Source organism: Miniopterus schreibersii (genome assembly GCF_964146895.1).
Source record: "Miniopterus schreibersii genome assembly, chromosome: 16".
Taxonomy (NCBI): Eukaryota; Metazoa; Chordata; class Mammalia; order Chiroptera; family Miniopteridae; genus Miniopterus; species Miniopterus schreibersii.
Genome location: NC_138116.1, coordinates 451836 through 476520, shown reverse-complemented (window position 1 = coordinate 476520; position 24685 = coordinate 451836). Strand labels below are relative to the sequence as shown.

Sequence of the window (24685 nt, the reverse complement as noted above, 5' to 3'; positions counted from 1 at the left end):
GAGGACCCCATAGCTCTGCATCTTCCCTAAACTGAAACTAAGTCTGCTAGTCAGAGGTGTCAGGGGAGCTGAGCACTGAAACGATACAGGAGCATTTAGTCTATAGACATTATTTCTGCAAAAGTGCACCAAGACTCAGGGTTTCGGTTTCCTCACCTTCTCAGCACACTGGGCTTCACCAGGTCTCTGAGTAGTCAGGTAACAAGTCTCTAAAGCCTTGTATCTAAATTTCTGAAAGCTGTGGAGGAGCTCCTGCATCGGCCAGGCTTGCAGGCAGTCTAGGGGAGGCTGGCAAGTGGCTTGGGGCACATAACTTGGAAGGAGCTCAGCAGGTATGATGCGGCTGGAACCCACCCGCTCCCGCCTGGACGGCCAGCCTCCCAGGCTCTGGGACCCCATGGGGGGGGGCCTCGAATCCCAAAGACATGTGATAATTTACTTAATAATTATTGAACTTTATAGCATGTTACACTGTTTAGTAAAGTCTGTATCAATAATTACCATACTATCTTCATTTAGAAACAGAACCTGTGACTCCAGCGGATTCTATTGTTTCTGGTTTACACGCATTTACATGCTGTTAGCACAAGGACCCGGGGAGGCGGAGCAGAGGCAGGAGTCAGGCAGACAAGGGGAGCGTGAGGCGTCCATGGCGAGAGCCCAGGTACTGCAGGGTTAATGCAGGGCAGTGGGCTGTGGCATTTAGGTGGGTGTTAAAGGTTCACAGGGCAATTTTGGCTATTAATGCCAGTATTCGTGAGACACTGGAAATGATATCTATTCTCAACAATTTCACTTTATAATTTAAGAGATTCTAGGTATAGAGCTGAAATGCATCAGAGAAACGGGGTTTCTAACAAGCGTCCCCGGGCTGTGCCGACTCTGGCAGCCAGGAACACTCACTTCCTCCTGAAGGCCGCCTCTTCCCTCTGCCGGGTGCGCTGCACAGACTGCAGGGCATCTTCCAGGTCTTTTATCCTGGAGAAACCAAATGTGAGTGGGAGGCCGGCCCACAGTCGTCAGCCAGGACAGGCAGACCCTCACTGAGGGGCACACGCACCGGACGTCCTTCACAGCGGCAAGGTCCCTGAGCTCCCAGGCGCTGTGCTGCAGCCGGCCCTCCAGCTCCACATTGGCGGCCTGTGCGCTCTGCAGAGACTCGGCTGCCTGGGCTCCAGCTTCTCTCAGGGCTGTCAGCTCCTGACTCAGAAGCTTGACCTTGGAGACACGAAGAGGTTTCAAAATGAGGCTGGAACCGGAACACGGGGCAGCAGAGGCAAGGTCACCACTTATCAGGATCAGAGAGAAAGGCCTCGTAGCTCCCAAGGTGGAGGCAGGACCCATAGCCCTCAGAGAGTAAGTGGCACCCCGATGGGGCCTGTGACTCAGCCCGTCGCTCTGACAGTCCCAGGTACCTACTTCACATCCTAGCAGGTGTGATACTGTTTAAATCTGGACTCGCACATGCAGGTGGACGTTGAGAGAATGTACCTCAAGTACTGGCCCCATGCTCAGTTTTAAAATAACCTCTTTGGCCTCAGTCTCCTCGACTGTGACATCTGGGGTCAGAATAGCTGCTGCTCGAATAGCTCCCAGGTGTGAGCTGTGATGCCTGGAGGGCAGCAGGTGCCCAGGGTCTGTCACCCACTCCCACAGCAGATGGGGGGGCAGGGCCTGTACTTGGGAGTGCCCCCCACCCCTGCCACCCCTATCGTGCTGTGGAGCACAGGGTGACCCCACATATCCCTTTTCCTGCCACTCAGAAGTCCCCAGAGTGGCCTAGTGAGGGTCCCTGTGGGCAGCTCCAACCTTGAGGTCTGGACGCCTGGCTGACAGAGGACTAGCTCAGAGAGGCAGGTGGGGGCCCAAGGGGACTGGTGTCTGTGCCAAGAACTGAGACCGGGGTGGGCTCCAGCCACAAAGAACCACCAGGGTCCTTGGGGCTGCCAGCTGGCCAAGTGCCACCTCCTGGACTATGGCACTGTGGGGAGACTGGCAGCCTGGGGGGAGGCCCTTGCTGACCACTAGGGCAGGGTTTCTATCCTCCTAACAGCTGGCTGGAAGCCTGCCCAGGTGTAGCCAGTCAGGGCCAGTTGGGCCCGGCAGGCACCCCGCCCCTGCTCCCCTGCACAGCCCCTGCCCTCAGGAGAGTCCTTGCCTGTGCTAAGGTCAGGTGTGCATGCCTCTCGCATGTGCTCTGGCGGCGTGATCTCCGTGCAAAGGAAGAGGCACTGTGTGCACCCTGACTCCCAGTTCAGAGGCCACCTCAGCGTGGCCGGCGGCCGGTACCTTGAGCTCGTGCGCCAGGACCGCGCTGCTCATGCTGTCCGCCTGCAGCCGGAACCCGCGCTCCCGCTTCTGCATTTCAGACTCAAACTCCAGCAGCAGCTCCTGCGGGGAGGGCTTGGTGAACAGAGGGCAGGGCACGCACAGACGGGCAGGGACCCCACACGCACACACAGTGCAGCTGAAAAACCTGCACTTCACTGTTCCTGCCCCTGCGGAACAAACTGAAGTCTCAGGGGTCACACGAGTAAGCCTCATCCACTCGCCCTGATGGGTTACAAGAGGATAAAGCACCTCATTTACGCTGGAAGCTCTACAGGCTGTGGCCGCCAGGGGGCAGGTGGAGCTGGGCCTGTGACGGCAGGGAAGGGACAGGATGCTGAGGGCACTGTGCTGCTGAGTCCACGGCCACTCTGTCCCCACCTCCCCCAGGACATGCAACTCTCCAAGAAACGCTCCCCAAGCTCTGGGCAGCACCCTGGGTGGGACACCAAAGCTGGAGAGTTTAATACCGAGGCTCTGTCATTCCAGAGACCCAAGGCCCCCGACACCGGTTAGGGGCGCTGCTTGCCGACACAGGAGCTCACAGCCAAAGGAGCTGAACTGCAGCAGAGGTTCCAAGTGTGGACAGCTTGTCCCCCCAGAGACTGGCAGCTGACCACCACTCTACGGTGATCCCAGGGCCACCCACTGCTGCCCGGGGCCCCTCTGATGCCTTCTTTGGAAGTGACTTAGGTACCATTTAAGGAAACCCCCTCACTGCTAGAAAAGTCACAATTGGTCTTTCTTGCTCAACCAGCTCAGGTCCCTAGGTAGTGCCCCAGGACAAGGGCTACTCCCAAATGTCATACCCACTCACGGTGGACGAGTTTTGGTCCTGAGAATTCCAAAAGAAAGTCCTCAGCAGAAAACTTCAAGCCCTCTAAAAGGTGCTGTGAGCAACGACTTCCAGAGGGGAGAGGAAAGGTGGGGACTCTGAGGTCAGTAGACACAGCCACGTGGGAAAGGGCAGTCAGGAGATAGTTGTGTCCACAGGCACCTTTCCACCCCAGTTGGCACAGTGCCTCTTGGATGCCATCCTGTCTCAGGGTGCCAACATCGTGCCGAGGGCTGGTGAGCCAGGCAGCCAGGCCCCACTCCACCAGCAGGGCAGCTCTGTCCTGGAGAAGCGCTGGCCCAGTGTCTAGAATGGAGCTGGCACAGGCAGGCACATGGGACACATCTGCCCGTGGTGCGGTCATCGGCACCCAGGGCTCACCCAGCATCGCTCTGAGAGGGGCCAAGACAGGACACAGCACAGGCTGACTGTGGATCATGCTCCCTCTCCGACATCACGGACACGTATCTCACAGTAAGATATAGGCACCACCCCGGGCAGGACGCAGTGGCTGAGAGTTCCAGTCCTGGACTCAGGTGACAGCTCTGCCACTTATAAGGGGACCTTGAGAGGTGACCTAATGCCTGGGCCCCACCTGCACAGTGCAGATCCAGACCATGCCTGCTGTGAGAGGCAGGTAGATTCACACGTGCACGAGGAGCTGCTGCTACAGTGAAACAGCTCAGCACATCCTGGAAGGAGACAAGGACCTACCACCTGGCACCTGCACCCATGCAGCTTGAGACATGGACCTGGCAACTGAGTCTGTCAGAGCTTCACAAAACTGGGAAGAAACTGGTGACAGGCTTAAGCATCACCTGTCTGTTGACAAATCTACGCTGAAACTTGTAATTACCTATTGTTTTGCAAAAAGACACAGAGTCATCACAACATGAGTGCCTGGCTCTTTTCTACAGCAACCACCTCAAATTTTAACTGAATGGTACTTTCTCCGAAAACAAATAGGGGGGAGGTTTTACTTGTTCTGAGGAGGGAGAACTGCAGTCAGTCACTGCAGAGGAGTCAGGCCCCATCGGACCCCTCTGCAGACCACACGGAGGGGACACCGCCCAGGAACTCAGCTGGGATCCCACAGACACCAGATGGTTAACTGCTCACCCTCCTGCACCTGGGACACCTGGGCAGGGGCCCAACGCCCGCACATCCTACCTGCTTCTGCAGGGCAAGCTCGCCATCGAACTCCTCGAGCTTCCTCTCCAGCTTCCACTTCAGCTCTTCGTACTGTTCCCGCTGGTGATCGATCTCACCATTCTTGACACTGTGGAAAGAAAAGCATTCAGGGCCGGCCGGTGAGGCTCAGTGGATGAGCATCGACCTATGAACCTGGAGATCACCATTCAATTCCCAGTCAGGGCACATGCCCGGGTTGCAGGCTCGATCTCCAGTGGGAGGCGTGTAGGAGGCAGCTGATCAATGACTCTCTCTCATCATTGATGTTTCTATCTCTCCGTTCCTCTCCCTTCCTTTCTCTGAAATCAATAAAGACATTTTTTAAAAGTCTATTAATTAAAAAAGGAAGAAAGACATTAATGGCTAAAAATGCCCCAAATTTGGCAAAAATAAATGGGCAAAAGACCTGAGGAGATGCTTTACAAAATAAGGTAAAGCACTGTAAGGCTGCCTTAACCACTCTACACAGGGATGAAAAATAAGATCGGCATTTCCGAAGAGGGCAGCGTGGCCACACCTGCCTCTGGCCCTCCGAGTGCTTCACAGTGTCACTTAACAGGATCAGAAATAGCCTGGTGCCAACATCTGTGCTACAGGTGAGCAGTTATCAAGACATTTCCTGCTCTGGGAGGGGCTGGACTTGGTGAAAGGCGACAGCTCTTTTCCGGATCCAGGTGAGGTAGAGGGGTGACCACCTGTTGGCTGGACCCACTGGCCAGCTCTGTGCCTGAGTGAATAGGCCCAACACCCACAGCACAGGGCCAGGCAGCCACTGAAAGGGCTGAGGGCCAATGTGTGAGGGAAGGAGCAGGTGTGTCCTACCTGTGGACCCGTTCCAGCTCCAGGCGGTGCTCCTGTAGCTTCAGCTGGTGCTGCTGCTGCAGGTCCTCCAGCCGCCGGGCCTCACTGGCCAGTGCCTGCCTCAGCTTGGCCGCCTCAATCTTGAGCTCGCTCACCTCGGCCTGCCTGGCCTCCTCCAGCCTCTGGGCCTGGGTGAAGGCAGCATCGTAGCGCTCCAGCTCCCGGTCCCGCTCCTCCAGCACCTGCAGGTTGTAGACGAAGTCCTCCTGCAGGCGCCGCAGCCTTCCCTGGGCCTCCTCCAGCCGGGCATGCGCATCCTGCAGAGCAGCCTCCTGCAGCTGGGCGCGGTGGGCCTGCAGCGCCCTCCACTCCTCCTCCTTGCGAGCCAGCAGCTCATTCAGGGCCTGCTCCGAGGGTGGCAGCAACATTGTGGCAGCTGCGGTGAGAGAGGTGGGGAGCAGGTTCCATTAGGGACTCTCACTGTCCTTCCACAACGTCTACCTCAGAGCCCCATGGACACTGATCACTGTCACCACAGGAGCAGGAGCAGCTCTGGGCAGCTCCCAGCTGTCTGGCAGCACTGAGTCCTGGAGCACCTGAGGCGGTTCCTCCAGGGCCCCTCAGGTCAGGAACACACCAGGCCCAGACCATGAGGGCCATAAGTGGCACATACGTCACGAGGTACATGCATGCGACACATGGCACAAGTGACACTTGTCAAAAGTGAAACACATGGTACATATCATGAGCAACAAGCATGTCATGTGCACCACACATGCCAGACACAATACACGACACCTGTCATAAACAACACATTAGAAATGGCACACATGTTGGAAGTTAGGTGCATATCCAAAGTGACACACGTCGGAAAGTGCCATGCATATTCAAAGCAACATACATGTAGAGAGGAACGCATGCAGTATATGTCAAGTGACACATCAGAAGTAGTGTGTAGGGAGCGACGCATGTTCAAAGCGACACGTGCCTAAAGTGATGTGTGGCACATGCCACAAACAAGGCACATGTCACAAGTGACACACATCAGAATTGACACATATGGGGTATTTGTCAGGAGTGACACACATGACAGGAGGGCATGCATGTGGCACATGTAAGATGTAACATACATGGCATGCATGCCCTAGGTGACATCCATGTGGCGCACATCACAGGTGACCACTTTACATGGGCCATTCAATGAGCTGGCGGAAAGGCGCCAGGGTCACTGGGAAAACAGTGGTCAGGCTGGGTCTGGGGCAGGCTGGCCACAAAGCCCAGGGAAAGCAGATGTGGAATAAGGAGGTGACAAGGCAACTTCCAGGGGTGGGCGCCACGGTGACTGGACGACTGGCTGCCCCCCAGCCCAGGTGACGATGGTGGGCTGTGTGAGTGAGGAGCTCGTGTGTGCCTGGTGAATTCTGGGGTCTGGCCACCACAGGCCTGTGCACATGCACAGGGACAGAATCGGGCTTCAGCAACATCTGCGCTACTGTGACCCTGGACAAGTGCCCTGGGAGACCACACCAAGGCCTGCGAGGCCACGGACTCCCTCTTCTAAGACCACTCCTCCATACTCTACCCTGTGTCGGTCATCGGCATCAGCCACACGACCACCCTCGGGAGTTACCCTTCTAATGTGGAAATCCGATCATGTGATCTGTGCCTCGAGCTCCTGGCCATTTTCAAGATAAAGTTCAACCTGTTTGGCACAGTAAACAAAGACCCAGGATGGGGCCGGGCCCATGTTGCCACCACACCGTCCTCCGCATTTCCAGCTGCTTCCGGGAGAAACTGGCTTCTACAGCACACACCAGACCCCAGTGCACTCAGGGCCCAAAGGTAAACTGATCTGTGAAGGGACTGCACCGAGCACTGTGCGCCCCTCCCCCATTCCAGCACAGCCTGCCCTGCTCTGTACAAATCCCACTGAGGATGATTCCCAAGCCCAGGACGAGGCTGATCGGCTTTAAACATCAGACTCACAGTCTGCACCTAATCTGTCGGCCAGGAGCTGTCCCCAGTAAGCCCCTCATTTCCAGAAGGAACCCACAAATTTTCTGGGAGAACAGCAGAAATCTCCGGACCCACTGTCCCCTCTGCTGTGCCATGGCGCTCAGGGTCCTCAAGGACACCTGCCTGGCACGGGAAGGGCCAGGGCCACACCAGGTCCTCTCAGCGCTTCCATTTCCTCATCTGTAAAATGCTGAGCTTTCTTGCCCTTTTTTATGCTGTAAGTTTACCCATCAGGTATAAAAAGCTCTTGGAAATCCCCAGGTCTTAGGAAATCACCCTAACAGGGGTGGGGAGGGAACCTGCAACCCAGGTACGTGCCCTTGACCGGGAATCGAACCAGAAACCCCTCCGTGCACAGGCCGACACTCTAACCACCGAGCCACTCCGGCTGGGGCAGCCAGGCCTTGATTTCCAAACACCACCTTCTACAGCTAAATGAACCCGCACTCCTGAGAGAAACGATGCCAGGCTCAGTTGTGGGAAGCACAGGATGAGCCCGGAACAGCTTGTGGTGCCAGAAAGAATGGACGCGCTCAGAAAGGCGAGGGACACACTAAGAGGCACAGAAGCCAACCTGAAGGGGCTCCTAATGCCCAAATCTGGACAAACGGAGCAACAAAATAAACAAGAGTAATGGATCACAGCTGGGGAATAAAAAGAAAAGGTCTATACCAACATAAATGATGGAATACATGGAGAGAAGGGAAGGTTCTTTTTTTTTTTCCTTTTTTTAAAATAATTTTTATTTTTGTTTAAAGTATTACAGATGTCCCTTTTTCTCCCCAATGACCCGTTCCCCCCACGGAAGGTTCTTTCTTACAGGAGAAATCCCACTGACAAATGTAGAAGGGTTAACGGAAATGGAAAAAATCACCACCGGGCAAAGTGACAAACTGTTCCAGGGAACTGTCACCTGTAGAAGTTAAAACTGGTGGCAGGCAGCATGGTTACAAGCAAGACACTTAGTCTCAAGGCATCTCCCACGAGATACTTATTATTTCCAAAGGGGACAACGGGGACACTGGCGGGCAGCCCGGGAGACACCACCTGAGCCCTGTGACTGTTCCTAACGGGACAAAGGGACCCCACGCTAATGACATCCTGCCCGGACGCGCCGAGAGCGGTTTCGCTGCGGAGGTTTCCTTACCGGAGCGCGTAACTGGACATGATTAATCGCGAGGAAACACTAGACAAGCCCCAACCGGGGAGCGTTCTGCAGGAGCCGGCTCCCGAGCGGAACCAGGACCGAGGGTTGTCGCAGGTCCTGACGGCCGGGGCGGCGGACCTCGGGCGCCGGGGCGGGCGGCCGGGGGCTCCCCCAGGAGGGCCGCGGGGCCGCCCGGGTGTTCCCGCCTCTCCCCCCGCCCCCTTTCTTAAAAGCCCGGGGCGCGGGTGGAGCGGCCGCGAGGGACCGGCGCAGGCCGCCGGCGGGGCGCCTCGCGCTCCTCCCTTCCCCCAGGCGCCCGCCCCGCGCCGCCCAGTCCTCTCCGTCCCGGACGCTTCTGGAAAATGCGGCCTGGGCCCCACCGCCGGGGTCTGGGCCGGCGGCGCCGAGGCCGGGGAGGCGCGGGGCGAGGGCGCAGCCGCGGCGGGCTCTCCGCACGGTCCCGCCCGAGCTCTGCGCGCCCACAGACCGCGCAAGACTTCAGAGTCCGGGTCTCTCCACGGAAAGCGACGGGAGGCGGCAGGGGAAGGCCCCGCCCGCGTCCCCGCCGCGCCCCCCGCCCGCGCCCGCGCCCGCGCCCGCGCCTCACCTGTGGGCGACTTCCGGTCCCGCCGCGTTGTCATAGCAACCCGAGTCCGTCTGCCGCGGTCCGGGCGAGCTCGGTGCAGCGCTCGGATCCCGCCGGCCGGAAACGCGAGCCGCACTCCCGGGTTCCTCCCGTCCTAATTCGCTCCACCGGGTCCGGCGCTGGGGCGCGAAGAGGGGGGTGGGATCCTCCGCCGACCAGACTCCGAGCGGGGTCTGCCGACGGAGGAGGGCCCCGCACCGTCGGAGGTGGCGGGGTGGACGGGAGGAGAGTGAAGCTTCACCAGCTGAGCCCAGGGGCGCCAAGACGCGGGCTCCCCGAGGGCGCCCGGCTCGTACCCAGAGGGTGGACTCCCCGGGGGACTGCGGGGGGCCCGGGCTGCGGGTGGGCGGGCGGGGCTGGGGGGGCCGGGTGCGCGTCCCTCCAGCGGTGAGAGGGCGCGGGCGGGCCCTGCGGCGAGGCGAGGCGAGGCTCGGGAGAGTCCGTGCGCACGTGCGCGCTCAGCCTTGCGCTTTGCTCGGGGGCTCAGTTACATGGCGCAGAAAGAAACCACCACATTCGCGGGCAGCCGGCGCTGCGGGACCCCCGTCACAGTGTCTGAGCGTCCGCTGGGCCTGAGGGGGGCACAGTTGTGCAAGTGGAGACAAAACGAGTGCTCAGCACCCCTGGCGGTGGCACCCTGGGGCTCCAGGCAGTGAGGGGCGCAGAGGCCGGGAGGGCAGCCCCCGCACAGCCCTGGTCCAGCCCCTCCTGGCCGTCTGTTTTCTCCACCCGGGTGGCATGCGTGCTGCCCAGAGCTGGTCCCCAAGCTGGCAGTGCCGGACAAACGTCCCAATCCAGTTAGTGAACCCTAAGAAAGGCTCTGCTTAGGAGGCAGCTCCTGGAGAGAGGTCCCAGAGGTATTAAGTGTCAGAGGCAGGTCAACAGGCCAAGCCCCCCGGGAAGTGGATGAGGTGAGTCTGTCACTGCGCGGAGACCACATGAAAATAGCCCAGCAGACAGGAGCCGGAGCGGGCGTGCCCTCTAACCTGCCGTGACAGAGGCTGGTTCAAACCCCAACTACTCTCCTGCCCTGTTACAGTTTTCTGGGACTGGGTTTGCTTCTCTATGAAATGGGGGTGACACCCTTCCCCATTGCTTTGCAGGTCAGGGCAGTGGTTCAGCCCCAGTGAAGAGGCCCCAGAGTGTTTCTGTATAAGCTGAAGGGCCCATCGGATGTGCCCATTTCAATTAGGAGAAACCCTAACAACAGATATGAGCTCCGCCCCTCACCATCTATGGCCCCTAACCCTGACCCACCCCAATCCCAACACAAACCCTGACCCCAGCGCTAAACCCAAGGGTGGCCCAGGCACAGCAGGGCCTCTCTTCCTGTGGGAGGGGCTGGCTCCTACCCCCCTCTTACAGTGACATGTGTCTTCCTGGCTCCTCCTCCAGTCTCTCCAAAACCCCAGAACTGACGCTCTCACCTGAGACCCAGCTGAGGCTTCCAGAGTGCCAGGGCCAGGAAGATATAGTATTCACCTGTCTCCACACATCACACAGCCTGTGAGGATACCTCCAGAGGGGGCTGGGCACAGAGGTCTGGGCAAAAAACCCCTGGCAGAGTCCTGGGGAAATGGGGGGGGGGCTTCAGTGGAGATGTCTTCCCACCCCCTGTGTGGGCCAGACCCTGGATGGCAGCCAGACGGTCCCTGCCCCCCAAGAACAGGGGGTGCCCTGTGAACCAGACGACAGTAAGGGACTCTGATGGGGGGAGGACAGTGCTCCTGGAAGGGGTGGGGGGGACTAGGGGGCCTAACACAGTCGTTTCCCCAAGATCAAAGCCCAGAGGCAGGGCTGTCAGGGTCCCACGAGGGTCCAGTGAGAGGCGTCTTGCCTGTGGGCACCAGGTGGTGCGCCTGGCCACATGGACCCCCACAGCTGTCTTTAAGGGGGACTGGCATCCACCTTCTCTGCCGCCCTGCCCACTGCCCAGAAGGCAGCCTGTGAGTGGAAGGTGACTCTGGGGCTGGTGGGCTCGGCTCGCAGCACGTAACCCAGTCTCCAGGGACCACGAGGCCCACCTGTTTGGTGAGGAGGAAGCCAAAGGGGGCAATCCAAGCTTGCATGCCTCCGGGCTTCACACACCCCGTGGGTGTGGAAGCCCACGCTCCAGCTGGCACCACTGCAAGGCACAAGGGATGGGGCACTGGCTGTCAGCAGCCACTGGCCGAGTCCCATCCCTCTGAGCCCCCCAGGTGGTTCGGCTGAGCAAAGTGGGTGCTGACTCACGGGAAGGAGGGCTGTGGTTGGCACAGGAAGGTTGGGCAAGGCCTCCCCCTCTCCGCGGGCTGGAAGGGATGCGCAGTTCCTCAAAACAGAGAAATGTACCCAAGAGAAATGAAAACATACGTCCACACAGAAACATTACAGGAGTGTTTGTTTATAGCAGTGTTGTTCTTGACAGCAAAAAGGTGAAAATGCCCTGGCTGGTTGGGCATCCTGTGCACTGAGAGGCCACCAGTTCGATGCCAGGGTTGCAGGCTCGATCCCCGGTTCGGGGCGTGCAGGAGGCAGCCAATGGATGTTGCACTCTCACGTCGATGTTTGTCTCTCTCCCTCTCCCTTCCCCTCTGAAGAAAAAGGAAAATGACCTAAATGTCCGTCAGCAGATGCACGTGGCCCGTCCATACAACGGAATGTCTGTCGTTCAGCCATAAGGAGGAATGTGATAAAGGCTGCAACGTGGGTGAACCTGGAAAACATTGTGTTAAGTGAAAATAGGCCACATAGTACGATTCCTGTTATATGGTACACCCAGAACAGGCAAATCCAGACACACAAAGCAAAGGATGGGGGGTGGGGCAGGGAGTGATTAATTAATGAGCATGACACCCCTAGCACCCCATCCAATACAGACACCCCAAGCCCCACCCCCATGTTAAGGGCCATGCCTAACACCCACCCCGGCAGAGAGCCCAGGTGAATCAGGCCAGGCTGGGCAGGCTGGCTGGGGGTCTGGCCTCTCCCACCGCTGGGCTGGCCAAGTAGTTAATATGTTAGTTTTTCTGGGAGCTGGTTAATACGTTAATTTTTCTGAGAGCCTGAAGAGATTTGAGGAAAAGGCCCTGCAAGGGGAGTGGCTGGAGACCCCTGGCCCTGGTGCCAGCCTGCTCTGGCTGGGGGAGGGTTCTCTGCCCTGGCTGACTTCTCCAACCTGGAGCCAGGGAAGTTGTGGCCACAGGTGTGGAGGGATAGGGAAGACTGGCTGGATACCAGGTCCCTAAGGAGAACAGGGTCAGGAACCTGGACCCCAGGGCAGGGGTCACAGCTTGGCAGACATGCCCATCCCATGACTCAGCTTTCTTCACTTGACCTGGCCTAGCCACGGGGTGGTGGCAGCCGGCGCTGGGTGCAGCACAGGCCTGGGAGGGTTCGTTCCCAGGGCTTGAGAATGGGGAGGTCTGCATGGCCCCATCAGGCCTCTAAGGTTCCCTGGCACCCCAGATCTGTCCCACCACCCTCCCTGGGGTGCTTTGACCCTCAGAAGCTTCTCCAGTTTTCCAACGTCATTTTCGGAACTCCTCCACCTGCACACACGGGCCGAATGGAGGTCCCGGCCCTTCTCCGGCCTATCTCCTCCTGACACAGAATGCAACTGGGAAGGTGCAGGGCCCCCTGGAAACGCAGCCTGCCTGGAGAGTGGCTGGGGACAGCCCTGGATGCCCCTCGGAGCACATTCCAGTGACTTCGGACAATTGGAACCAAGGATACAGAAAGGAGAGTGGGTCCGGTGGGGCGGTGGTCGCTCAGCATCCAACATAAAAGCATAGGCCTCAGGGGACTCGGCATCTCGGAGGGGGTGGGATGGTGGGCTGGGCCAGGAGGCCAATTCTGCCCCCTTTGCTGCGTGGGGTGTGGGCCGCCCACGGCCCGGGGGTAATGCTGCGCCCCCCCAGCTGGGATCCATCTTTGCGATAAAGCCCAGAACTACCAGTGGCCTGGAGGCCTGGGCGTCATTCCCAGTTGGTTGGGTGCAAAGCGCTCCTGCGGCCCCGGCCCGCGCGCCCTCCCCAACGCCGCGCTCCCTGGCTGCCCTCGAACCTCAGCCCTTTCCAGTTGCGGAGGAGCGAAGGGGCCTGCGCACCTCGCCGCCTACCCGCCCGTCACCCCCCCCCCCCAGGGCCGAGTCCGCGGGCTGCGGGAGCGGGGTGCGGGCGGCCTCGGGCCCGGGGTCCCCACCTCCCCGGCGTCGCGGTTCAGGGCGCACGAGGGGAGGGGCGGCGGCTCTATCGCAGGACGCGGAGCCACCCCGGGAAACGGAAGCGCAGGCGGGGTGCCGGCCTCGCCCCAGATCGCCCAGGCGGCGCGGGCCCCGCTCCCCAGCCCCGCCCCCCGGAGGAAGCGCAGGTCGGATGCGGGCGCCGGCCCCCGGGTGGCCTGGGGAGGGAGGCCGGCGGGCCAGAGCTGAGAGGGGGGCCCGCGGTGGGGGTCCCTGGGGGTCCGCGGACACCTCGCGACGTGGGGTACAGGCGGGGGCGCGCGGCCCGGGAGGCCCCGGCGTCCAGCCCCCTCGGAAGCCCGCGCGCCCCCGCGGGGTAGATGTTGGGGCGAGAGGCGCCCGGCGGCCGGGCCGAGGGCTCGGAGGGCGCGGGACCGGCCGGGCGAGGGGCCGCGCCGCGGGCTGGGGTCTGCGATGGGGCCCCGGGCCGGCGGGAGCGCCGGCGACGCGCCGTCGGGGCCTCGGGGGGCGGCCCCTCGCCCGGCCGCGCGGGGTTCGGGCGGGGCGCGGGGCGGCGCCAATGGGCGTGACGTGTTCGGGGGACGTGCCGCGCGAGCGGCCAGAGCACCGAGTCCCCCGGCGCGGCAGGAGCGGGCTGGCGAGTGGCCGCAGGTAGGCTCGGTGCGGATGCTCCGCGCGGGCCGGGCCGGGCCGGGCCGGGGCGGGGCGGGGGCGGGGGCGGGGGCCGGACCCTCCGAGCCGGGCCCTGAGTCTGCGCTTTCGCCCTCGCCCCTTCCCCTCCTGGCCCGGGGCGCCCGGGCACGGACGGGGCCCCGACCCCCTTGTCCCGCGCCAGGGGCCCCGGAGAGCCGGCCGCGCCCTCGGACCGGGCGGCTCGCCGTCGCCTCCGCTTTCCGCGCCCCTCCGTCGGGGGCCCTCGGGGACTGGGCTCCGGCCGGGAGATGGCTGCGCCCCGAGGCCCGGCCGAGTCCGGGTATAAATAGCCCGGCCCGGCGGCACCGGCGCCCGGGCTATATTTGGTGGGGTCCTTTCCCCGAGGGAGTGGGGCGCACGGAGGGGGCGGGGTGTTCCCCGCGGGCAGTCCTCACCCTCGCCTTCCTAAACTCCCCAACCCACACCTGCCCCGGGCAACAGGTTCCAGCCCCGACCGGAGACTGGCTCCGCCTCCCCTCCTCCCAGCCCCTAGCCCGTGGGAAAGCCAGGCGGGGCCTCAGTTTTCTTTTATAAGAAGTGGGTTCATAATGCACCCACCTGGGCGTGGACCAGGCCAGTGGCCAGCAGGCGTGTGAGGGCCGGGAAGTAGCTAGTCGGGTCACTGGGGGTGCCTGGAGTCTGGGGGAGGCACAAAGGGGCAGGAGAGAGGCCCAGAGGGCTTCTCTGCCCCAGAAGGGCCTGGGCTGACAGGACCCCTCTGTGTGATGCCCGTGGCCAGGCTGCGTGGTCTGAGGGTCATCACACGGCAGCTGGACGCTCCCCCCATGCAGCCCAGGCTCAGGGGGCTTGTCCAGCGCCAAGAGCAGGGGTGGATGCTATGCGGGTGGTTTCCAGCGTCCCCCTGCCTCACTGCCAAGGCCCAAGCGCCTGCTGGGGTCCGGTAGGTCCTGCAGGGGCTGTCGGGGAGGCTGGACTGGGCTCGGGGCAGGCGGGGTTGAGGCCTGGCTCCTGGGGTGGGAGGTCTGCCCCGCAGAGGCCCTGAGGACACTGGTGGCAGTGTCCAGGTGGGTGTGGGCCTTCCTGCCCAGCAGCCTGTGGTGTGGACAGAGCCTGGGGTGGGCATCGGGAGGCTCTGTAATGACCCCATGTGACCTCGGGCAGGGCCTGAGGCCAGGAGGCAGCCTGGCTCTCAGTGCCCCCAGCTGGACACTCAGTTTGGAGGGGAGCGAGGAGGAGGGGTTGTGCTCCCCAAGGCAGCGGCCAGGGAGTGTGTGTGGAGGGGGCCTGCGGGGTCTGGTGCGGGGCCCCGGGGCTGGCCCTTCTGGAAGCGGTGAGTGGAAGAGCCACCGGGCGGAGCGGCGCCTGGGGTCAGGCCTGGGCACGCTGGGCACACTGGGCACACTGGGCACACTGGGCAGGGCCCCCGGGGCGGGGCGGGGGAGCGGAGGGGTCGGGTCATCTGTGAAATGGGCCGTTAGGGGCGCCGCCCAGAGACCCGGGGCGCGGGCCCGCCCTGGGGGAGCCGCGGGCGGCGGTGCTGCCCGGGCCGCACGTGGCCCGCGCGCCGGCTAATACGGTAGCGGGCGGGGCGCCTACTCCAGGCAATACGGCGGCGGCTCCTCCCGGCGCGGTCACGTCCCCCACGTCCCCGGCCCGGGCCCGCGCCCCTCCCGCCTCCCCCGGGCCGCCCCCGGCCGGGCCCCAGCCCGCGCGGCCCCGCCCCGGCGCCCCCGCCTGGCCTGCGGGGCACCCGCCGGCGGGAGGAGCGCCCCCCGGGGCCTGCAGGGGCACCGGGCACGCCCCGGGCTGCGTGGTCAGCAGAGGGCGCCGAGGGCCCAGGCCAGCCTTGCGGGCCTGCATTGGCCGGGGGCGGGTCCTTGCCCAGTGCCCCCCGCCCCCCCGCCCCCGGAAAAGCCCCAGGCGCCTCCCTCCAGCCACAGCTTTGCACGCAGGTCGGGGTGGGCATCTGGGGTCCTGCGCCCAGCCTGGGAGGGGACTGGCTGTTTGGACCCTCAGATGTGTGATCTGCCCAACGGGTCACTCCAAGCTGCCCCCGTGCACGCTCCTCGGCCCTTCTCCGCGCAGCTTCCAGCTGCCTGGGGCGCGGGACCGTCTCAGGACCTGGGGAGGGGGGAGCCCCTGGAGCCCAGCCTGGCCCAGAAGCAGGCACACGCACCCCACCTGGGAGATCAGCTTTCTAAGGCCCAGATGGAGGGTTATTTCTGGGCTGGGGACATGGTTTGCATGCTTCCCTGGGAGAGTAAATGTCACAAAAGGCCACTGGGCAGTGTGTACCCACCAATGTGCTGGTGCTGCCTTCCGCCGACAGTCCCCCCCTGCCCCCGGGGCGCTCCTCCTATCCTGGGTCTAGACTGGGCCGCGGGCAGCGGCAGGGTTTGCCCTGGAACATCAGCCAGCCTGAGCCTGGGCAGGCCCTCCTCCCTCCCCATGGCAGGCCGGGTTGCTGAGGCCATTTTGCTCTTAGACACCTCTGCCCCTTTCCCACATCCCCGGACGTTCCCATAGCCCTGCTGGGGAGAATCTTCCCCCCAAACCTAGAGCCCCCCCTTTCCGCTCTCCTACCCCCTTCCCTGCTTGCCCACCATCCCCCCACTTGCAAATCAAAACCTCCCTGAGAAACCTCACTTTGAGGACGGGCTGGTGTGGGGATGGGGCAGGGGCCCCGCAGGCTGGGGGTTAGCTGAGAGACAGCGGTTTCTGGACACCCCTGGGTCTGCAGGGGTCCCTGTCTCAGATGCAGACTGGGCCACCAGGGGGCGATGCCAGGCCACAGGTCTGTGGGCGGGTTTGCAGGATGAGGAGGGACTTCCTTGGTTGGGGCGCCCCTGTGTACCTCTCAGCTGTCCCCTGGGCCACTGCTCAGCCCTTGGCTTCAGAAACACGCTGTGTTGCTCAATGAAGCCCAGGAGCCCTCGAGCCCTCAGCACTGCTCTGGGTGCTGGACACCTTCTCTTGGGTTTCCCAGAACTGGCACCTTCAGCCCTGGCCTGGCTGGAAACAGTGCAGGCCTGAAAGTGGACCTCTGACTCAGCGGGGGGAAGGCTGTGTCTGATTCGTCATCACCCTGACTGCTGGCGGCCCCTGGGGGTCCAGTCACCCAACAGAGGTGTCCATGGACAGCAGCTACTGCTATGAATCACATAGGAAGCCCTTGAAAAACACCCCCACACACATACACCCACCATATCAGAACCCCCAGACCTTTGGACCAGGGTCCCCTGAAGGGCAGAGCACTGGGTGGCCAGGATGCGGTGGGGGGGGGGGGGTCTTACTTCCACATTCCTTTGCCCTCCACACTGAACCTGGGCTCAGATGGTCCAGGCCCAGAGGCCCTTGTCCTCAATCAAGTCCTGTCCCAGGTGCCCTGTGTACCCAGGTGCAGCAGTGCCCCCCCCGGGGGCTGTGCCAGGTCAAGGGGGGTCTGAAGAAAAGGGGAAGGGGTGGAGCCAGGACCAGCTATGAAAGCTGAGGGGCAGGCAGCTGATTGGAAGGGGACAGGAGGAAGCTGTAAGGCCTCGGAGCAGGTGGAGTATTTATACTATAGGATTTGCAAATCTTACACATCACGCTTCCCTACAGAGCACACGCCCAGCCGGTGGGGACAGACTGAGGCGGCCGGCAGCAGGCGGCAGGCTGTGGCACTGAACAAGCCCTAGACCTCAGGACCACCCTCCTTCCTGACACCTGCACCAGGAGGCGGACTCTCCTGTCCAGTGAGGTGGGTGGACAAGGCCAGGGCTGATCTAGGGTTATACTTTTGGTGCCAGGATCGGCTGGAGGGACGGGGGCTGAAGACGGAAGGGGAGGGCAGATCTCCAGCTGGATGTCTGGCCCCAGGTTCGAAGTCACTGTGGTAAACTAGCCACATTCCTGGGGTTTAAAAGGGGGAAGTCAGCTCCGGGTTGGGGGCGGGCAGTGGATGTGGCCAGCTCCCTCCTGGCCTCGGCAGCCTGGGGGCTGGATGGAGGCCCGTCCCAGTCCACCCTGCCCTCGCCAGAGGGGTTAAACTCCAGCAGCGGACAGGTATCTGGGTTCTTCCTTGAATGTCATGGAGGCCTTCAGCCTCTCCCCAAGCGCAGGTGAGGGCAGAGGTGGGGCTGTCAGGGAGCCGCCCAGAGCTGAGCTCCTGCTGGGGACCGAGGCTGAAGGGGCCCAGGCCCGGTGCCAGCCCTCGGGTGTGCCTGTCCTCACACTGCTGGGCTGTGGCTGGACGAACACCTGAGCCTGGCTTTCTCTTTCTTAGGGACAAGGAACCAGCCCTCCTGGCCATGGGAGGGGCCGTGGTGGATGAAGGCCCGACGGGTGTTAAGGCCCCGGATGGGGGCTGGGGCTGGGCCGTCCTCCTGGGCTGCTTTGTCATCTCGGGCTTCTCCTACGCCTTCCCCAAGGCGGTCAGCGTCTTCTTCAAGGAGCTCATGCGCGAGTTTGGTATCGGCTACAGCGACACGGCCTGGATCTCCTCCATCCTGCTGGCCATGCTGTATGGGACAGGTGAGGGGTTGTCTTGCCCCCGGGGGGGGGGGGGGGCGGCCGGGTCTGTCTGGGACCCGTCGGAGCAGCCGTATCTGGCCAGCTGTGCAGTCCCAGAGCATGAGGTTGGGCCCTTCTTTACAAATGGTTGGTTCTCGATGCCTGCAGACCACCAGCGAGGAGACCCCTAACACAGGGCCCTCCTGTGTGTAGACTGTGGTTTCCTTAGGAAGGTGTCCGGATGTGACTGCACCCGGGGCAGCTGGTGCTCCTGGTGTCTGCTCAGCTGGGGGCACTGGGGAGGGGTGGGCTTGCCACTCAGCACTGTCCCCCCAGGCCCGCTCTGCAGTGTGTGTGTGAACCGCTTCGGCTGCCGGCCAGTCATGCTGGTGGGCGGCCTCCTGGCGTCCCTGGGCATGGTGGCTGCGTCCTTCTGTGGGAGCATCATCCAGCTGTACCTCTCCACGGGAGTCCTTACTGGTGAGTGGGCCAGGGCGAGGTGGGCACCCGCTCCTCAGTGGCCGGCTGGCGGTGGTTCAGGTCCGTGGAGGAGAAGCCCCCTGTCGTCCCCACCCCGGGCGCCTGCCTGCCCCTTCTCCCCATTTGTCTCTCCGGCCCGTCGGTGACAGGAGCTCTGTGCACACACGGGGTCTCCTCACGTGGACACCCATCAGACTTACAGGAAGGACCATTTTGGGGGAAGCTGTGCCTGGGACAAAGGGGGCAGGGTGGGGCTGGGCCAAGGGGCAGGGCCAGCAGTTCACCGGCCTGCTCCCCCTCCAGGCTTGGGTCTGGCGCTCAACTTCCAGCCCTCACTCATCATGCTCAACCGTTACTTTAACAAGCGGCGCCCCATGGCCAATGGGCTGGCGGCGGCAGGCAGCCCCGTGTTCCTGTGCGCGCTGTCCCCGCTGGGGCAGCTGCTGCAGGACCGATTCGGCTGGCGGGGCGGCTTCCTCATCCTGGGCGGCCTGCTGCTCAACTGCTGCGTGTGCGCTGCGCTCATGAGGCCCCTGGAGGCGCCCCAGGCAGGGGCGGGGGCAGGGCCCGGGCCCCAGAGGCCGTCCAAGCGGCTGCTGGACCTGAGCGTCTTCAGGGACCGTGGCTTCCTCACCTACGCGGCGGCGGCCTCCATCATGGTGCTGGGGCTGTTCGTGCCGCCCGTGTTCGTGGTGAGCTACGCCAAGGACATGGGCGTGCCGGACGCCCGGGCCGCCTTCCTGCTGACTGTGCTGGGCTTCGTGGACATCTTCGCCCGGCCGGCCGCCGGCTTTATCACGGGGCTCCCCCGGGTGCGCCCCTACTCCCTCTACCTCTTCAGCTTCGCCATGTTCTTCAACGGGTTCACCGACCTCACGGGCTCCACAGCCGCCGACTACAGCGGCCTGGTGGTCTTCTGCATCTTCTTCGGCATCTCCTACGGCATGGTGGGGGCCCTGCAGTTTGAGGTGCTCATGGCGATCGTGGGCACCCACAAGTTCTCCAGCGCCATTGGCCTGGTGCTGCTGCTGGAGGCCATCGCCGTGCTCATCGGGCCCCCGTCCGGAGGTGAGGCTGCGGCTGGCAGGGAGCCCCGGCCAGACGCCCCACTTCCAGCATCTGCCCATCCCAGGGAGGGGGACTCATTGTGGGACGTTCTTGGGGTTTTTTAATTCTCATCTGAAAATATTTTTCCCATTGGTTTTTAGAGAGTGGGAGGGAGGGAGGGAGGGGGTGAGAGCGAGAAACATCGATGTGAGAGACACATCAGCTGGTTGCCTCCCACATGCGCCCGCACCGGGGCTGGGGTCTGAACCTGCAATTCAGGTACCTGCTTTGACCGTGAATTGAACTCGCCAGGGCTGAGGGCCGATGAGCTCACCACTGAGCAAACCTGCCAGGGCTGTGGGATGGCTCTCAGCGGGAGGAAGCCCTACGCCCCACCTGGCCTCGCTAGGCCACCCAATCCTCCAGCGCACAGTCAGCAGGTGTCAGGAAGGAACGGGACCCGCTGGGTCCACTGTGGGATATGTGGAGACTCAGTGGGAACCTGGCCGAGCTGACGCTGTCCCCTCTCCAGGCAGGCTCCTGGATGCCACGCATGTCTACCAGTTCGTGTTCATCCTGGCGGGGGCCGAGGTGCTGGCTGCCTCCCTGGTGCTGCTGCTGGGCAACTTCTTCTGTACTGGGAAGAGGCCTGCGGGAGCCGCCAAGGAGGAGGAGTGCCACAAGCCCCCTGCGGAGGACAGGGACAGGGTGGACTCAAGGGAGGTGGAGCACTTCCTGAAGGCGGAGCCTGAGAAAAAAGGGGAGGTCGCTCACACCCCAGAAACGAGTGTCTGACCACGGGTGCAGGGAACCGGATGGAAGCTGTCAAGGCTCATATTTATTTCACAAACAGGACTAGCTCAGGCGGGACCCATCGCCCGGCAGGGGATCATCACCTGATCAGTTTTTCAGGGGAGGTGGCGGGTGGGAACCGTGTCATTCCAAAGCAGATCTGTGGTGAAGCCAAGCTCGAGGTTACAAGCCGCCGGCAGCAGGCACCTGGCCTGCTGACCCCAGGACAGCCCGCTGCCCACAGCTGGGCTCAAGGACCTAGAAACCCAGGCTTCGGAGACTTTAATCAAAGGGTGGGGTGGGGACAGCCGTGGGCCAGGCCCTCCCTCGTGCCTGCCTGCGCCCACCATACCCACCTCCACCCCAGTGCCCCAGCCCACCCTGTCTCGAGTGTCTGGGGGACAGAGACCCCTTCCCTTCCCTCTGGAAGGCCTGAGTAAACCTGCGTGTAGGAGGAGCTGAGTCTGATTTAAGGCAGGGGTGACTCTACCGTTCACCCCACACCTCTCTTTCAGCAAACCACCGAGGGGGTCTGGTCCATCAGCTTTCTAAGTGCTGCTGGTGGAGGGCCCTACGGCCACACCCGGGAGCCCCTCGGAGGTGTGTGCTCACTGGTGTGTGCTTAAAGAAAGTACCTTCCTGCCTCCCGTGTTCACCCCCTGGTTGGCTGATGGTGGCCCTGTGGCCAGTGCCCGGGGCTGGCATCTCCCTGCCCTCCTTGCCCAGCCCTGCTGGCCTTGCCCAGTACCTCACACCCACCTGCCCTCATGGCCAGTGGCACCTGCGTGGCTGGGAACCCGATCGGAGGCTGCTGGGGCCGCCTGCCTCAGTAGGTGGTGCGTCGAGGGCGCTGGGGACGGCAGCGGGTGCCCTGGCGAGCGCCCTGGCGGGCCGAGTGCAGCCGGAGAGACGCCACGTCCCTGCTCCTCTGCAACGAAAAGCAAGCGAGGGCTCACCTCTGGGGTTCAGTCACCAAGACACAGCCCCTGGAGCTCTGCGCAGGAGCCAGGCACCTGCCTGCAGTCCTTCCTGGTCTGTCGCCTCAGCGGGCAGTTATGGGTCAAGGTGCAGCCCTGCACCTGCTGACCGGTCCCATGTAAGGTTGGCCAAGCTGGGGCTCTGGGCAAAGTGGAGACGCCAGCCCCCACCTGTCAGGTCTCTAAGGGCCAGCTCCAACTGTGGCCCGGAGGCCTGTGGTCTCGGCAGCCGCCTGCCTGAACTGGAGGTGGGCCGCTAGCTCTCTGGGCTGTGCACACCCACGCCCTTCTCTCCTGATGGGAGCTCAGCCTGGCCGCTACAGGTGAGAGTTACCTGGGGTTGCTGCTCAGGGACTGAGTGCCCCCCATGGGTGTCTCCCCTTCCTGTTGCCCTGCAGCAGCAGAGAGTAGGTCGCAGCGTCCTGTCCTGTGTGTGTGTCCCCCCTCCCCCCCGCACCTACAGGGCCTGGCCTAAGAAAGGGCTGGCAACCCCCTAGAGTCTCCCCTGGGGACACTATGAAGCGGACAACACATCCAGAAGGTTTGGCTGGGGCTGGATGGGGGGGCGCATGGGCTGGCCGAGGCCTTGGGAACTTGGGCAGGATGCTGAGTGCAGCAGCCCCGTCTCAGTCCACCCGCCTGCTCCAGCAGGCTCACCAGCTGACAGGCTGGCACCTGGCTCAGAAAGTTTCCACCTGGGTACCTACACACTGAAAACTCCCAAGCTGACGAAATAAAGACCACGTGCTGGGGGCAGGGAAGAAAGGTAGACGTCATATATTTATTATTTACAGGGTGTAGTAAGTACACAAATACAGTGGTCACACAAATGCACAGGTCAGACACCACCGACACACTGTACACACTGCCCCACGGCTCCTGCAGGTGGTGGGGACGCGACTGTCCACTGCCAGCGCTGAGCTCCAGAGGGAAGCTCCCACCTGCCCTGACCCACCCATCCCCGCCCCTGTCCCCACAAGCTTGCAGCAGCCAGCTCAGGGTCTGGAAGCACCCTGAGCCCTGTGGTCAGTGCACCTGTCGGTGTCCCGGGAACAGCACTCCTGTGCTGTGGGAGTCAGGCAGGAGGGACACAGACCTGAACACCTGAAAGGCTAACAGCTTCCTACAAGCTCCCCAGGTTCCAAACACCTCTGCAGTGGGGGGCAGGGAGAGTGGAAGTACCTACAAATGGACGCACTGCACCTCATCCCAAGACAGGGCCCTCGTCTACTGGCTGCCACCGCCTAGGGCCCTGGAAAGGACAACCACAGGCAGCCTGGCACCCTGAGGGTCTTTCTGGTGAGAATGAGACCCACCCTGCCTGCCTCCCGGCCTGTGGGCTCACTGCGTTCCAGGGACAGTCACGAAAGCAGGACACACCCTCCTGGACCTTCGGGTCTCAGGATCACCTGCTCCTTGGCACTTCAGAGGGGCTTCCCTTGGGCCGGCCCCTTTCTGGGCAAACCTGCATTCCAGGTGGACACCCATCCTTGGTCTTGAGCACACAGACGTTAGCACACAGTAGGGGCTACTCGGCACCGCTAATGTTTACAGTCTGTTTAGAAAATGCCCCCAAATCCAAAGGCATCGAGGCAACAACTACCAGCAAAGTAACTGCACAGCCCAGAAGGGCCCAGCCAAGCCCAGGCATGGCCTCCTCCTCCGGGTAGTGGGCACCTGGCTTCCACTGCCGCCCTTGCTCGCGGCCGAACTTTCTAACAGCCGACGACTCGAGTCCTGGTGGCTCAGTTTACGGTGGTGAGGGAGTGATGGCCAAAACCAGGTGAGGTCACAGGACAGCACACAACACACGCACAGACACACGTTACACGTGTACACGTGACAATTTCCAGAAGAAAACCCCTCTCCACGGTGGACTACGCCAAACAGAAGCAGGAAACATTGCTGGCGGCACTGGTGCCCTGTGCCTGCCTCAGTCTACACAGAAACTCCACGCCGTGTCTGAGCCGGGACATTTTGAGGTCAACATCTTTGTTAAGACCGCAGAAACAGACAAGAAGAAACAATAAAAAGATTTCTTTACACAGATTTAAGCCAGTAATTTTTAGCAAAATGATACAAAACTGTCAGAACCAAGTAGAAGGTGGTGGTTACAGCAGACTCGCCAGGGAGCGCGGACGCCACCGCGGCAGGGAGAACCGAGAGGCTCTGGACGGGAGTCTGGTCTCTGCAAGTGTCTCGCACTCGGCTTTTCTTCCCAGCCCCGTGACAACAGTTCACGTGGGGCCTCAGTGGAGCCCCAGAGGTGGCAGCGCTTGGAGTCTGTCCGGTTTAGTCTGTTTTGTGTCCCCACGGCGTTGCTGGGTGGGTGGCCTGGAGAGCACCCGGTGTCCTAGACCGGGGAGCGTCACTAGTAAAGCCATGTAACAGAGTAGATCAGCCATGCATTCATTGTCTGCCCTTCACAGCAAAAAGGAGAGTTCTCATCGGTGCACGACAGACTGAAGACCACTGGAAGCCACCCGACCGGGAATCTGTCGGAGCCAAAGCACAGGACAAGGTCAGCGTGCGGCCGGAGGGCTGGCCGGTCAGTGAGGTACCCTGGGAGGAAGGGGACAGATGCGCCTAGCCCCACTCTGGACGCCCGAGCCCCCAGCCGCTCCAGGAGTTCCCTCTGCGGCCAGGACACGTGCTCAGCAGAACAAGTGACAGGAAGACGGGAGAAGAGGCATGCAGGCGGGGCCGAGAAGCGCGCCAACGACAGGACCAGAGTCCAAGCGGGAAAGAGATATTTGCTCCCAGCCACCCAAGTAACTTGGTGTTTTGAAAATGGGGCCAGTCCTCATGGGCACTGGGACCCCCACACTCTGCGGGAGAGGTAACAAGCAGTTCCCATCAAGATGGCTCCCAGAGCACCATTGTGTTAAAGCCGCAGCAGGCTCCACACGGCCCTGAGCCCGACAGCCACCGGCCCTCAGCGGCAGGAAGGAGCCGCCCAGTGTGGCCGAGAGAGGGGAGGCACAGCCTGGGCGCCCAGCCATGCACGTCGGCAAGGAGCAGGCGGCTGGGCGACGGGGACACATGACAGCAGGGACAAGATGTTGGGCAGAGACCAAGTTCGAAAAGAAAAACAATG

The 24685-nt window shown here is 62.2% G+C and overlaps 3 protein-coding genes across 13 annotated transcripts in view; 1 reads left to right on the top strand and 2 right to left on the bottom strand.

Annotated features, from left to right (window-relative positions):
• The window catches only part of CCDC57 (coiled-coil domain containing 57), a 42739-nt gene extending 33768 nt beyond the window's left edge, over positions 1–8971 (bottom strand). For 2 of the 4 annotated variants that reach the window (XM_081162542.1, XM_081162544.1), the window contains exons 1-6: positions 8319–8887; positions 5177–5591; positions 4334–4442; positions 2290–2391; positions 1061–1218; positions 904–978 (exon numbers count right to left, since the gene is read on the bottom strand). In XM_081162542.1, the coding sequence (XP_081018668.1) occupies positions 904–978; positions 1061–1218; positions 2290–2391; positions 4334–4442; positions 5177–5583 (851 nt within the window). In that variant the 5' untranslated portion in view covers positions 5584–5591; positions 8319–8887. Of the gene's footprint in view, positions 1–903; positions 979–1060; positions 1219–2289; positions 2392–3137; positions 3556–4333; positions 4443–5176; positions 5592–8318; positions 8888–8925 lie in introns of those variants that run through there. The other 2 variants (XM_081162541.1, XM_081162543.1) reach the window with 2 other exon arrangements.
• A 2429-nt stretch (positions 8972–11400) lies between these two features.
• CSNK1D (casein kinase 1 delta) overlaps positions 11401–24685 on the bottom strand; it is a 37669-nt gene continuing 24384 nt past the window's right edge. For 2 of the 5 annotated variants that reach the window (XM_081162563.1, XM_081162561.1), the window contains one exon: positions 22350–24083. Coding sequence is in view for 3 of the 5 variants with exons in the window: in XM_081162561.1 (XP_081018687.1) it covers positions 24033–24083 (51 nt within the window). In the remaining 2 variants the exon portion in view is untranslated. Of the gene's footprint in view, positions 11660–20621; positions 20772–21370; positions 21540–22349; positions 24084–24685 lie in introns of those variants that run through there. The other 3 variants (XM_081162560.1, XR_014000559.1, XM_081162562.1) reach the window with 3 other exon arrangements.
• On the top strand, positions 13298–21067 carry SLC16A3 (solute carrier family 16 member 3). Of its 4 annotated transcripts, none has more exons than XM_081162558.1 (6): positions 13298–13314; positions 17402–17540; positions 18066–18313; positions 18629–18772; positions 19076–19840; positions 20352–21067. In XM_081162558.1, the coding sequence occupies exons 3-6, from the start codon at positions 18091–18093 to the stop codon at positions 20612–20614; spliced, it is 1395 nt and encodes a 464-aa protein (XP_081018684.1). In that variant the 5' UTR covers positions 13298–13314; positions 17402–17540; positions 18066–18090; the 3' UTR covers positions 20615–21067. The 4 variants fall into 4 exon arrangements, with proteins under 4 accessions (XP_081018684.1, XP_081018681.1, XP_081018682.1 ...); XM_081162555.1 differs by lacking the exon at positions 13298–13314 and adding an exon at positions 13748–13798; XM_081162556.1 differs by lacking the exon at positions 13298–13314 and adding an exon at positions 15764–16595.